Source organism: Nelumbo nucifera, chromosome 4, assembly GCF_055504915.1.
Source record: "Nelumbo nucifera cultivar China Antique chromosome 4, China Antique-T2T, whole genome shotgun sequence".
NCBI lineage: Eukaryota > Viridiplantae > Streptophyta > Magnoliopsida > Proteales > Nelumbonaceae > Nelumbo > Nelumbo nucifera.
The window spans coordinates 84,973,625-84,987,184 of NC_142652.1; the positions used below are offsets into that span (position 1 = coordinate 84,973,625).

At 40.7% G+C, this 13,560-nt stretch overlaps 1 protein-coding gene across 2 annotated transcripts in view; it reads right to left on the reverse strand.

Annotated features, from left to right (window-relative positions):
- The window catches only part of LOC104585974 (phytyl ester synthase 1, chloroplastic), a 120,382-nt gene that overhangs the window by 13,429 nt on the left and 93,393 nt on the right, over window positions 1–13,560 (reverse strand). For both annotated transcript variants that reach the window (XM_010243043.3, XM_088886626.1), the window contains exon 11: window positions 8,740–8,853. In XM_010243043.3, coding sequence (XP_010241345.1) covers window positions 8,740–8,853 — 114 coding nt within the window. The remainder of the gene's footprint in view (window positions 1–8,739; window positions 8,854–13,560) is intronic.

Genomic DNA, 13,560 nt, shown 5'->3' on the forward strand with positions numbered 1-13,560 from the left:
AATGGTTGGCGGCAAACCCAGGAAGAAGACAGCAACAAGGAAGAATGAAAGGAGAACAAGGTTTTACCGCTCTGATACCATGTAAGAAAACACTATTCGATTCTAGGTTAAAGTAGAGAAGAAGAGAAGAAAGAAGAAGAAGAAGAAGAAGAAGAAGAAGAAGAAGAAGAAGAAGAAGAAGAAGAAGAAGAGAAGAAGGGTTCGGCCAGATTAGGAAGAAGAAAAATCAGTCCTCCCTAGCCGACCCACTTGTATTTATTTCAAATAATAGAGTTACAAGAAAGACCATATTGTCCCTCATGAAAGATGGGACACATAACTTAAACTTAAATAAAATAGACCTTTCACTCTCAAACAGATAAACCAAAATGACCAAAATACCCTTGATTCGTGTATTCTAATAAGAAAGTTGCAAAAATTCAAAAGAAGTTTTCCAAAATACCCCTGATTCGTGTATTCTAACACAGAATCCGCCCTACTGCTGCTATGTGAGTATCCTTGGGAGCATGCATGAACTGACTGATGCAACTGACAGCATATGCAATGTCTGGCTGAGTCATGCATAGATAAAGAAGTTTTCCAAGTAGTCTCTGGAAGACTCCCTTATCTTTTAACAATATTCCATCTGAAGCAGAGAGTTTATGGCTCATATCGATAGGAGTAGCAACTGGTCTAGCACCCATCTTCCCTGTTTTAGAGAGCAAATCAAGAACATACTTTCTCTGAGAGATAAGGATCTCATCCTTGGATCTAGCAACTTTTATGCCAAGAAAGTATCTCAATTCCCCCAGATCTTTGATCTCAAACTCTGTATGAAGGAAAGATTTGAGATCATTAATCCCTGATACATCATTACCAGTCACAACAATATCATCAACATACACAATCAGGTAAACGGCCAAGGATCCTCTCCTCTTCACAAAGAGGGTATGATCAGACTGTGTCTGTACATAGCCAAAGCTAACAAGGGCAGCCCTAAACTGTGTAGTGCCACTGGAGAGGGGTAAGAGATGACTGGAAAGCAACTTTCAGGCCACCACCGTCAAGATAATACAATCCACCTACCTCATGCCCTTCACCAATCTTCATCCCCGTCTTGAGATCCATCCTAAAACACACAAGAAGAAGGATAAAAGGTTATAGAACAATTAAGTGACTTAGTTAACCTATTAATAGACATAAGATTTAAAGGGAACTTGGGTACAGATAAGGATAAGGAGGTCAGATCAACATCACCAGCACCACAGATGGGAGTGGTAGAACCATTAGCAAGGGTAACTGTTTGAGAAGTAAAAGATGGAGAAAGTGAAGAAAACATATATGGAGTCCCAGACATATGATCCAAGGCTCCAGAGTCAATGATCTAGTGTAGGGGTTTTGAAGCCAAGCAAGCCATACCTGAATGGGCAAGGGTAGCTGTTTTCTACTAAGAGGATGTCTGAAAAAACTTCTCATATACCTCACATGGGACACACACCATTTCCTTCCTAGAAGCACCAGTAGAAGTAGAGGGGGTTTGATCAATTTGCTGGTTCTCACTCACTGTACCACTGCTACTAGTCACAACATGATTAGCCCAAGGGTTGGGTTGACCATGTAAATCATAACAGTAATTAACAGTATGTCCCTTTAATCCACAGTCATAGTTTTCAAGGCGCCAAGGCGAGGCTAGGTGACTAGGGGGCGCCTTGTCACCTAGTCGCCTAGGCGATGGATTTTTTATGTTAAAAACATAGATCTTAGGGTAGTTCCCTAGGTACCACAGCCATATTTCTTTAATAATTATTCATGATTTTCATAAGAAAAGTATAAACTTCATATTAAAGTATAGAAAATCAACATATTCATGAGAAGGAAGAAGGAAAATAAAATTTGAAAAATGTAGGGGTGAACCCTTATTTTTGTTATAGGAAAAGAAGAAAATAATTAATAATGTCTATTTTATAATTATAATCTCAAAAAAGAATGAATAAAAAATTATTTTATAGTAGGAAGTAGAAAACTGTTAGGCGATTAGGCGAGGCAAGCCTCAAAGGGCGCCTTGTCGCCCAGGCATCGCCTTGACAACTATGTCAATAGTATGTGCATTTCCTACGTTCAGTACTTTTTTCTCTACCATGACTTCCCCTGACTCTTGACCTCCACTGTGGCCACTAGTACGGTTAAACATAGGATCACCTCGGTTCCCTGGAAATCCACGACCACCTCCACCACCTATATTTCCATGACCTCCCCCTCTTGTCACCACAAAACCAGACCTGTCCAAGAGAGAGCAAGACTCTGTAGGATTAATAGAAATCCTCCGAAGACGAGCAAACACTTCCTCAAGAGAGGGGAGAGCAGACCCACCCAATATTTGTACTCAAACAGGTTCATATTCAGCCTTTAAACCCAATAGAACCTTGTCACATCAAGTTGTTCTCGATGTTGTTGTTGAACTTGAACATCCGGAGTCAGAGGATGATACACATTAAGCTCATTACGGAGGTTCCTCATGCTTGCATAATATTCTTCTAGGCATTGATTACCCTGCTTCAAGTCGAAGTACTCTTGGTAAAGTTGATACACTCTAGTGGTATTATCTTGGTCGGAATAGAGTTTCTTAGCATGGTCCCAGATTTCCTTAGTTGTATCAAGGAACATAAAATTCCAACTAATTTTAGTTTTCATGCTATTCCACAACTAGGTCATAATCTGTGCATCCTCCTGTCCAATAAGTGATAAAAATGAGAGAGAGTAGAATAAGATAGTTTCATCGTGCACATAGAAGACCACCAACAGCTCTAGTTAGAAGGAATGATATGTTACAAGTGGAAGGGGCTAGAAGAGCTAGTGGTAGATCAAAAAGGACATGGGTAGAAGTAATAAGAAATGGTTTAAGCCTAATACTGTGCCTAATACTGTACCTTATATTTAATGCTTAAGAGCTGAAACTTATTGCTTATAAACTTCTATTTTATGGATATTTATAACTTCAATCATTCTAATTTGGTAAAATATATGTTATTTTTATTAATTGATGAACTTTAATTAATCTTTTTTATTAAGCTTTGAGACTTATGCCTTGCAACGCATTGGGGCTTATGCTAGGGCCCTTACGCCTCAATTATGCCTTTAGCCTTTTAAAACCTTGCAAATAAGTGAAAAAGACAAAAGAAGATAGTAGAAAAGTTTGGACAACCTGTTTTGATATAAAAACTATAAAAGAAAGATGAGAAAAGGTTTTAGCTAAGAAAGAGAGAGATGAGAGATAGAAGAGAATGGGAGAAGCTCAGAATTAGGTCTGGCTGCCCCTTTCATTAGATTATATACTCATAAATAAAAGAGAGTACAAAGATAAGTATGCCCTTAGTAAGCCGTCTACTTGTGAGAACTTAAAAAACACTCTTAACTTAAAACATAAACTAATGGGCCTAAGGCCCAATAACTCTGCTATGTAAATAAACATGTTATATCAGCCCAAAACTCAACACTCCCCCTCAAGTTGGGAATAAATGTCACACATTCTCAACTTGCGTAGATCATGTTCCAGCTTGTTTCTTGCAACTCCTTTTGTAAAAACATCAGCAAGCTACAAGTCAAATGCAACATATGGCAAGCAAACTTCTCCTGATGTCACCATTTCCCTTATAAAGTGTTTATCCACTTCTATATGCTTCATCCTATCATGCTGAACTGGGTTGTGGGCAATGTTAATTGCTGCCTGATTGTCACAATATAGCATCATAGTTTCTTTGGCCTCAATTCTCCCCTAACAAGGAATGGATCTAGAGGAGCTCTGAAACACCATGTGCCATGGCTTTGTATTCAGCTTTTGCATTGACCTTGCCACAACTGTCTATTTCTTACTATTCTATGAAACTAAATTACCTCCAACAAGAGTGCAAACTCCTGATGTAAATCTCCTGTTATCTAGGCACCCTGCCCAATCAACATCTGTGTAAGCCTCTAACTTCAACTATCCATGGTCAGCAAATAATATACCTCTACCTAAGTGTCCCTTCAAATAGGAAAGTATCCTGTCAATAGCCTCCCAATGGTGAACTCGTGGGGCATGCATGTATTGACTCACCACACTCACTGCATACGAGATGTTTGGTCGTGTCATACATAAATATAGCAACCGCCCCACTAACCTTTGATACATTCTAACATCCTTCACTAGTTCACCCTCTGAAGCATTTATCCTTTGGTTCTGATCAATAGGTGTATCAATTGCCTTTGCCCCAAGCTTTCCTATCTCCTGTAGTAGATCTAGAACATACTTCCTTTGTGAGATGAAGATCCCATGCTTGGACTTTGCCACTTCAATGCCGAGAAAGTACTTCAGCTCCCCAAGATCCTTAATCTCAAACTCTTTGCGCAAATTCTTCTTCGGGGTATCAATCTCACTCAAATCATTTCCTGTAACTACAATGTCATCAACATACACTATCAAAACTGACACCAGTGAAGGCCTCTTCACAAAAAGAGTATGATCATAGCCAAATACAACCAATGCACTTCTAAACCTGTCAAACCAAGATTTGGGTGATTGTTTTAAACCATATAGGGACTTCTTCAACCTGCATACCTTTCCTTTTTCCACATTATTATAGAAGCCAGCTGGAAGGTCCATATACACCTCCTGCAAGTCCCCATTGAGAAAGGCATTCTTCACATCAAGTTGAAAGAGTGGCCAAGAGTATGTAGCTACTAGTGATAAATGAATTCGAACTGAACTCATTTTTGCCACTGGTGCAAAAGTTTCCAAGTAGTCTATGCCATAAGTCTGAGTATACCCTTTTGCAAGTAGCCTTGCCTTGTACCTTTCTATACTCCCATCAGCACTGTACTTTACTATATAAATCCATCTGCATCCAACAGTCTCCTTGCCATTAGCTAATCCACATCTCCCATGTCTGATTGTTAATCAATGCTTTCATTTCCTCCTGCATAGCTGTCTTCCACTCAGGTTTAGGAAAGATAGTGTGAGATGTAATAAGTAGTACACTTCCTCTTCCCTTTTCTGAGGGCAATAGGGAGATCAAGGTCATCTGCAATGGCGTTAGGAGCAGGGGTAGTAGTATCAATAGGAACTAAACCATCAGGGGGATCATGAGGCATACTTGGGTCTGTGTCAGTCGAACCTGGAATCTCCGATGAGCCGATAAGGAGTGACGTGGATTCCTCTACTGTGGAATCAACCTCCCTATGCTGTCGTAGGCACTATCATGTAAAACACTGAGAGACAAGACGCAATGGAGGTGGCAAAGTGGGTGAGATAGGTAGGTCAAACACTAGAGTAAACAAAAGAGCTGGAACAGGAAGTGGTATAGATTGTTCACTTCCTTCTCCAAAACACTCCCCTTGAGAAGAACCCCCGAGAAAAAAAGGTGTGGAATCAAAAAAAGGTGATATCCATAGTAACATACCAACTCCCGGAGACTGGATCATAACAACAATACCCCTTCTAATTTCCTGCATACCCAAGGAAGGCACACTTCTTCACCTTAGGATCCAACTTTGAGTAGTGAGGACCAAGAACATGGACAAAGCACATGCATCCAAACACCCTTAGAGGAATATGGAATATCTCCCCCTCAAGAAAAAGAAGGCTGAACAGAGTGCTATATCCAAGAACACGAGAAAGCACCCGATTAATCAAGAACACTGCTGTAAAAACTGCACCACCCCAAAAAACGATCTGGAACTGTAGAGCTCAACATCATGCTTCTTGCTACTTCCATAATATGTCTATTCTTCCTTTCTGCTACACCATTCTATTGTGGAGTATATGTACAATTGCTCTGATGGATAACTCCATGCTCCAAAAGGTATGATGACAGGTTTTTTTCAAAGTATTCTCTAGCATTGTTTGATCTAAACAGTTTCACTCGTACCCCAAACCGTGTTAGCACAATCTGATGGAATTGTTGAACAAAGACAATACCTCATAATAGGATCTCATCAAATATATCCAAGAGTACCGAGAATAATCATCCACAAACAGAAGAAAATACAAATAGCCACCCATAGAAGAAACATGGTATGGCCCCCACACATCAGTATGAACAATATCAAAAACTGAAGAACATCTTTTATTACTTGCTTTAAAGGAATGTCTACAATTCTTTCCAAGTTGGCAGCCCTCACACTCCAAACTGGATAAACTGATAGACTCAAACAATTTAGGAAACAAAAAACGCAAAGAAGCAAAAGACAAATGTCCTAACAATTATGCCAAAGCATATGACTTTGACTCAATACTCCTGCTGACATGAGGACTTTGATGACTGGGAAGTGCATCAAGAAGATAGATTCCATTCACCTCACAACCACTCCTAATCGTCCTCTTTGATTCCAGATCCTGGAAACACAATGACCAAGAGAAAAATCACAGAACAGTTAAAATTCTTTGTCAAGCTACTAACAGAAGATTAGTGCTCAGTCTAGGAACATGAAGGCCAAAAGGTAGGGTAATGGTATCAGTTATCCTAACAGACCCTTTTCCAACAATGGGAACATGCGATCCATCATCTGTAGAAACTCTATATCTGCTAGAGCAAAGGTGGTATGAGGTGAAAATGGTGGAAATGTTGGTCATATGCTCTGAGGCTCCTGAGTCTATAATCCAGGGAGGTCCTCCCTTACCTATAGTGGATAAATAATTTGCAGTGACATGTGAACTACCTATGTGTGCAAACAAGGTAGAATGACTACCTCCTGATCCACTTGCACCTTGTTGTCCACTTGATAAACAGTTGGAACTGGTTCTATCCTCCTGATTCAAGAACTATCCATATCTCTCCAATTCGGCCCTCACTATAGCTGTTGCAACAGATTCTAGAGAGGTTGTAGTATGTGGCCCTGATAAATCGCCAGTCACTACCATATTCACATTTCCCTTCTTATTTCTGAGTCAGCTCGGTACAAGGTGTGGGTAAAGCTTCCAACAGGTATCTCTAGTATGTTTGGGTTTCTTACAGTAGTCATAGATCAAATCCCTTTTGTCCTCTTCCTCAGTTCATTTCCACCCTTATCCCCGCTCGGCTTAGGCTTCACTATACTAACCATGGTTGCTCAAGGCTTGGGTTCCTCATCATCACATTTCTCCTACTCTCCTCTCCAAACACAAAAGGCATATGCCTGAGAGAGAGTTACACTATCTCGGGAAAGAATATGTTGTCGTGCAATATCATACTCAGGGTTAAGTCCAACTAAAAACTCAAAAACCTTATTCTTTTCTACTAGGTTCTGATAAGATGTTGCATCTTTGCTACTTTCCCAAACCACCGTCTCCAAATGATTTATCTCCTACCATAAGGTTTTTAGGGCTGAAAAATAAATAGCAACAGACTTATCTCCCTGCCTAGTAGCAATCACCCAGTTTCTCAACTGATAGGCTCTAGCAACATTTTCATTCTGTGAATATGTTTCTACTACTCCATCCCAAATCCCATTAGCTGTGTTAGCCCATAAAAAGTTCTTACTTATATGGGGCAACATGGAATTACATAGCCAAATTATCACCATGTAGTTCTCATGTACCCATCAGGAATGGATAGTTTCAGGTTTCTTTTCCTCACCAATGACATACCCCAATTTCCCTTGAGCACCAATGGCCATCTTTGCATATTGTGACCATTCTAAGTAGTTTGTATCATCCAACTTGACTGTAGTGATGGTTCCAACCCCAAAGAGATCTCCAACACCTCCTTCCCTGGATCCCATTTCTCCTAAAAATTTGTTTTCAACTACACAACCCTCCATAACTCTCAGAATAGGTTAGGAAATCAATTTGAAATGAAAAAGAAGGTATTTATCTCCTTTAGAAACCTCAAACACCCTCCTGGAACCCTAGAAGCCCCTCCCTCTAAAGATTCCTTTTTCTGTGAGAGTGGGAGAAGAGAGAGAAGAGGTTGTCGCTCCCTCCAGAGAACTCCAAAAAGGGTGAACTTGAACCGCACCCTTCAGAAAACATCAAGGAACCCTAGAAAACTAGAGCGCCACTTCCTAGGTCAAAATTTAAGAGTCCTACTAAAACATGACTCTCCCCCTTTCTCCAGTTCTTCTTGATTTTGGTGTAAAACCCTAGATCAGCTACAAGGGATTGCAATTCCACCAAAAAATCCAAAAACTGGGCTTACCTGAAGTTTTCGATCAGCCCTTTGCCTTATCATGTAGTCAGCTGATCTAGGGCTGCATGATGGAGCAGCTCAAGAAATGTTTAAACTTGCTCTGATACCAAGTAGACAAGTTTGGACAACCTGTTTTGATATAAAAACTGTAAAAGAAAGAAGAAAAGAAAGAGGAGACAAGGTTTTAACTAAGAAAGAGAGAGATAAGAGATAGAAGAGAATGGGAGAAGCTCAAAATTAGGTCTGGCTGCCCCTTTCATTAGATTATATACTCATAAATAAAAGAGTACAAAGACAAGTATGCCCTTAGTAAGTTGGCTACTTGTGAGAACTTAAAAAACACTCTTAACTTAAAACATAAACTAATGGGCCTAAGGCCCAATAACTCCCTAACTATGCTATGTAAATAAAAAACATGTTATATCAGCCCAAAACTCAACAAAGATAAAAGGTGAAAATACCCTTGATAAAACTTTTTAATCAAAAAAAAAAAAAAAAAATACAACAATCCCCCACATGATTCAAAGTTTTGATGTAGAAATATGATATCAATTTGGAATTCTAAAACAATACCAAATGGTACAATGAAAGAATTAGAATGCACATTTTTAAAGCTTACTTCTGCAACATCATCTTCTCCAACAACTCCAAATGGTACAATTGTTGCACCAAATCTAGCTGCCATTCTCACAAATTCAGGCTGATCTGGCCAAAACAACTTATATTCTTCACCCTGCCAATTATCAAAGTATGACAACCATTAGGAAACAAATTTGTAACAGATGAATTACAACTGCAACCTAAGTCATCATATACAAAACTCTAGGCATTGTTTGAAATTAAGAACAGAAGTCACATGCTCATGTTACTACTATTTTATTACACATTTTATTTTTTTGGACAGATAAAGGGTGAAGATGGATAAAAAAAAATATGGCCACTCGATTGTTTGGAATATGTTAACCAACTACACTGGGGACCTAAGCCCCAAGCCTTAATCTTCTTGCTCTTGTTACTAGAGGGAACACATTTTAATATCATATGCCTAGTCATTTGTAATTAACCTCTGTAGGTGCATCGTACACCATATCACTAGAGGGGCAGCAAATAGCAACAACTGTTTTCCGTATCAACATTCAACAGTCAGAAAACATCTAGTGAATGGGGATACTGTTGGAAGATAACAAAGAAATAATTGGATATTGTTCTGCTCTATAAGAGAACCATGGCCTCCCACACTTAAAACTTAAATGTCCTTGATTTTGCAAGGATAAGAACAGCTAAACCAAAATCTGGAAAGGCATTTTACTAAAGAAATTTAGGATGGTATCAAAGAAATGGAGGGACAATCATCATGAGGAGCTACAGAACTTAATAGTTTCCATAGAAGTTGTTGGACAATAGCAAAAGATGACATCATGAGGATACTGCAAGAATTTCATTAAAAAGAATCTACCTTTGAGAAGAGCCTAAACATGGCCTTGATTGCAGTAAGCCCCAAGATAGGAGGAGCTACAGAACTTAATAGTTTTAAACCAATTAGTCTAATTGGCAGTATCCATAAAGCCCTATCAAAGACCTTAGTATTATGCATGAAGGTGCTTTGTGCACGAAAACAAATCCTTGATGTGGTACTTACCGCAAATGAGCTGGTGGATTCTAGGGGGAGATGTAGTGTACCCTGTGTTTTATGCAAATCAATATGGCCTATGATCATGTAACTAGGCTTTTGAGAATAATATTCTAAGCAAAATGAACTTCGGGCAAACATGGCAGCAGTGGATAAGGAACCTGCTTCCAGACACCCAAATTTTTAGTTCTTATACATAGGGCTTCAAAGGGTTTCTTAGTATGCTCTAAAGGTTTTGGACACCCAAATTTTGCTTCTTCTTGGGCTTTGGTGAAGGCTTCTTGGCTTTTAGACAGGGCTTTAACCTTAGAGGAAAGTTCAGCACTGGTAACCACTCTTAGGAAATCTAAAATTCAGTAAAGAAACTATGCTAGGCTCACCCAAGAATGTAGGTGCAAAATATATATAGAAATGGACTATAGAAAGAGGAGCTCGGCTTTCACAATATCAGTGATTTAAAAGGCACGCCTCACTGCCTCAGGCGCACCAGGGTGCTCAGGCGAGGTGCATTTTAAGGTATGTGCCTTGCCTAGGTCCTAGGCACAGCACTTTCAAATGGCGTGTGCTTGGTGCACCTTGTGCTTCAGCCCAGGCATGCATCTTTTGTTCTTTTTTGAACCTAACGGATGGGCCGATAGGGTCTTAAATTCTTAATCCTTACACAAAAGTAAATGATTTTATAATGTTAAGAAGATATGTTACTAGGACAAATGAATGAACAGCATTAGGAAAGTAAGATGTTTTACATCACTTTTTTTTTAAAGTAATTGTAGTTGTTCAAGACTGCTATCAGTCTTGAGCACTAATAAATTTCAGGTTCGAAAAAGGAGAAAGAATAGAGGAAGGAGGAGAAAGAGTAGAGAGAGAGCAGTAGAAGACAAGATTTGAAAGGAAGGACAGAATCTCAATATTCTGTCGCCGCCACTTTATTTAATATTTATAGGTTATGCTCATTACATGGAAAGGACAGATCTGCCCTTAGTCTTTACATAACAAATAGAGCAAAATAAGACTGAAACAAATAACAACTGAAACAACTAAATGACCAACAGCTGACCCTAGGAAGACTAGAACACCTTCTACCCTACGAACACAGTGGGACCGTAGCTGTGGGGCCCACATCAGTGTTCTCTACACTCCCCCTCAAGTTGGGAATAAATGTTTATCACTCCCAACTTGGATAGATCCGCCTCTAACTTCTTCCGTGTTACAGCTTTGGTGAGGATATCTGCCAGCTGCACATTGGAGGTGATGTACGGGAGACACTTCTTGTGATGAGACCCTCTCTCGTACAAAATGTCGATCAACTTCAATATGTTTAGTTCTGTCATGCTGTACCGGGTTGTGTGCTATATTAATAGCCGTTTGATTATCACAATACAACATTAGGGGCTTCTCATACTCAATACCCAACTCCTCAAGTAGTGATCTCAGCCAAAGAATTTCAACCACTCCGTTAGCCATTGACTTGTATTCAGCTTCAGCACTAGATCGGGAGACAACACTCTGTTTCTTACTCCTCCAAGAGACCAAGTTACCTCCCACAAGAGCACAATATCCAGAGGTAGACCTTCTGTCATCAACACTTCCAGCCCAATCAGCATCCGTATAGACCTCCACCTTCATGTGGTCATTGTTCTTGAACAGTATACCTCTACCCAGGCATCTCTTCAAGTATGCTAATATTCTTTCTGCTGCTAGAAGGTGTGTGGTTCTAGGAGAATGCATGTACTGACTGACAACACTAACTGCATAACTGATATCTGGCCGAGTGAGGCATAGATATAAGAGCTTTCCCACTAATCGCTGAAACATAACCTTGTCTTCAAGAGGCTCCCCACTCTCTGCACTAATCCTGTGGTTTTGTTCAATGGGTGTATCCGCAGGTTTGACACCTAGCTTTCCAGTTTCTGCCAACAGATCTAGAACATATTTCCTCTGAGAGACAAAGATCCCCTGTTTAGATCTAGCAACCTCAATACCCAAAAAATACCGTAGTGCACCCAGATCTTTCACCTCAAATTCTTGATGAAGGAGCTGTTTGAGGGACTCAATCTCATGGCTGTCATTTCCTGTCACCACAATATCATCAACATATACTGCAAGTAATGTCAGAGAGGACTCCACCCTCTTGATGAATAGTGTATGATCTGACTAGGCCTGTACATAACCGAACTTCCCAAGGGCTAGTCTGAATCTGTCGAACCAAGCTCTAGGTGACTGCTTCAAACCATACAATGCCTTATTGAGCCGGCAGGCCTTCTTACCTGCCTCTGTATCGTAGAATCCATGAGGCAACTGCATGTAAACCTCTTCCTGCAAGTCCCCATTCAGAAAGGCATTTTTAACATCCATTTGGTAGAAAGGCCAAGTGTGGCTTGCTGCAAGAGATAATAGAACTCAAATGGTGGTCATCTTGGCTACCGGGGCAAATGTCTCCAAGTAATCTATACCATAAGTCTGAGTGAACCCTTTTGCAACTAGCCGAGCTTTGTACCTCTCAATGGAACCATTCGCATTGTGCTTCACAGTAAATACCCATCTGCATCCAACCGGTTTCTTTCCTATGGGCAAATCAACTAGCTCCCAGATATTATTTTTCAACAAGGCATCCATTTCAACTTGCATTGCACCTCTCCACTCCAGGACTGATAGGGCTTCTTGCACTGTTCTTGGAATAGGGACATTAGCAACGGAAGTGAGATAGGACCTGTAGGAGGGAGATAGGCGATCATAGGATAAAAACTGGGAAACACAGTAGGCTGTACATGTGGTACAATGTCGTTTCCCCTTATAGACGGCAATGGGAAGGTCAAGGTCATTTGGAGGAGGTGAAGTGGCAATAGTGGAAGAGGTCTCTGTGGGCCCTGGGACTGTAATACTTGGACTTGGAGCCGCAGAAGAGATTGGAGTTGGCCTGGACTACTGATGACCGGGATCAACCTGCCTGCATCGCCTATGATAGACCCTCAACTCCTGATCCCTCTGACCATCCTCACTATGGTAGCCCTCATCACCCAATGGAATAGGTAAGGGAACAGCCCCAAAAGTATGAACCCTACCCTCACTGCGCTCCCCCTGAAGAAAGTGACCCAAATCCCGACTCACTACTCTCCCCCTGAAGAAAGTGACCCAAATCCCGACTTGCACTGCTCTCCCTCTGAAGAAAGTGACCCAAATCCCGACTCACACTGCTCTCCCCCTGAGGAGAAACCCGAGAATAATAGGGTGTCTCCTCAAAGAAAGTGACATCCATGGAGACAAATCTTTTCCCTGAGACAGGATTATAGCAGCAATAACCCTTTTGAGTTTGTGTATAACCAAGAAAAATGCATTTGGAGGCCTTTGGTTCGAACTTGGAGTGATGGGGTCCGAGAAGCTGAACAAAACAGGTACAACCAAATGCCTCAGTAGTACCTGGAGCTGAGGCATGGTAGGCTGAGGCTCGAGTACCTGAATGTGCGAAAGCAGATGTGGCAGGGGCTAATGGTGACTGCAGTGGCTGAGTTGAGTTCCCAACTTCCTTTTCCAACTGTATAAGGGCAGCCCGAACTGCAGCTAAGGTCTCTAAGAATGTGCCTCTTGTGCCAGACGAGGATGCTGAATCAGTATTCACGGCCACATGAGCATTACCCTTCTTGCTTCTCAACTTTGTCGTGACCAAATGAGGATGCAGCTTCCAACATGTTTCTTTCGTGTGTTTGGGTTTCTTACAATGCTCACATATCACATAACTGCTGTTCCCAAACTTGCCTTCGGCCTGATTTTTAAACTCCATTCCGGTCAAGAACTAGTAGTCTCAAAACAGGG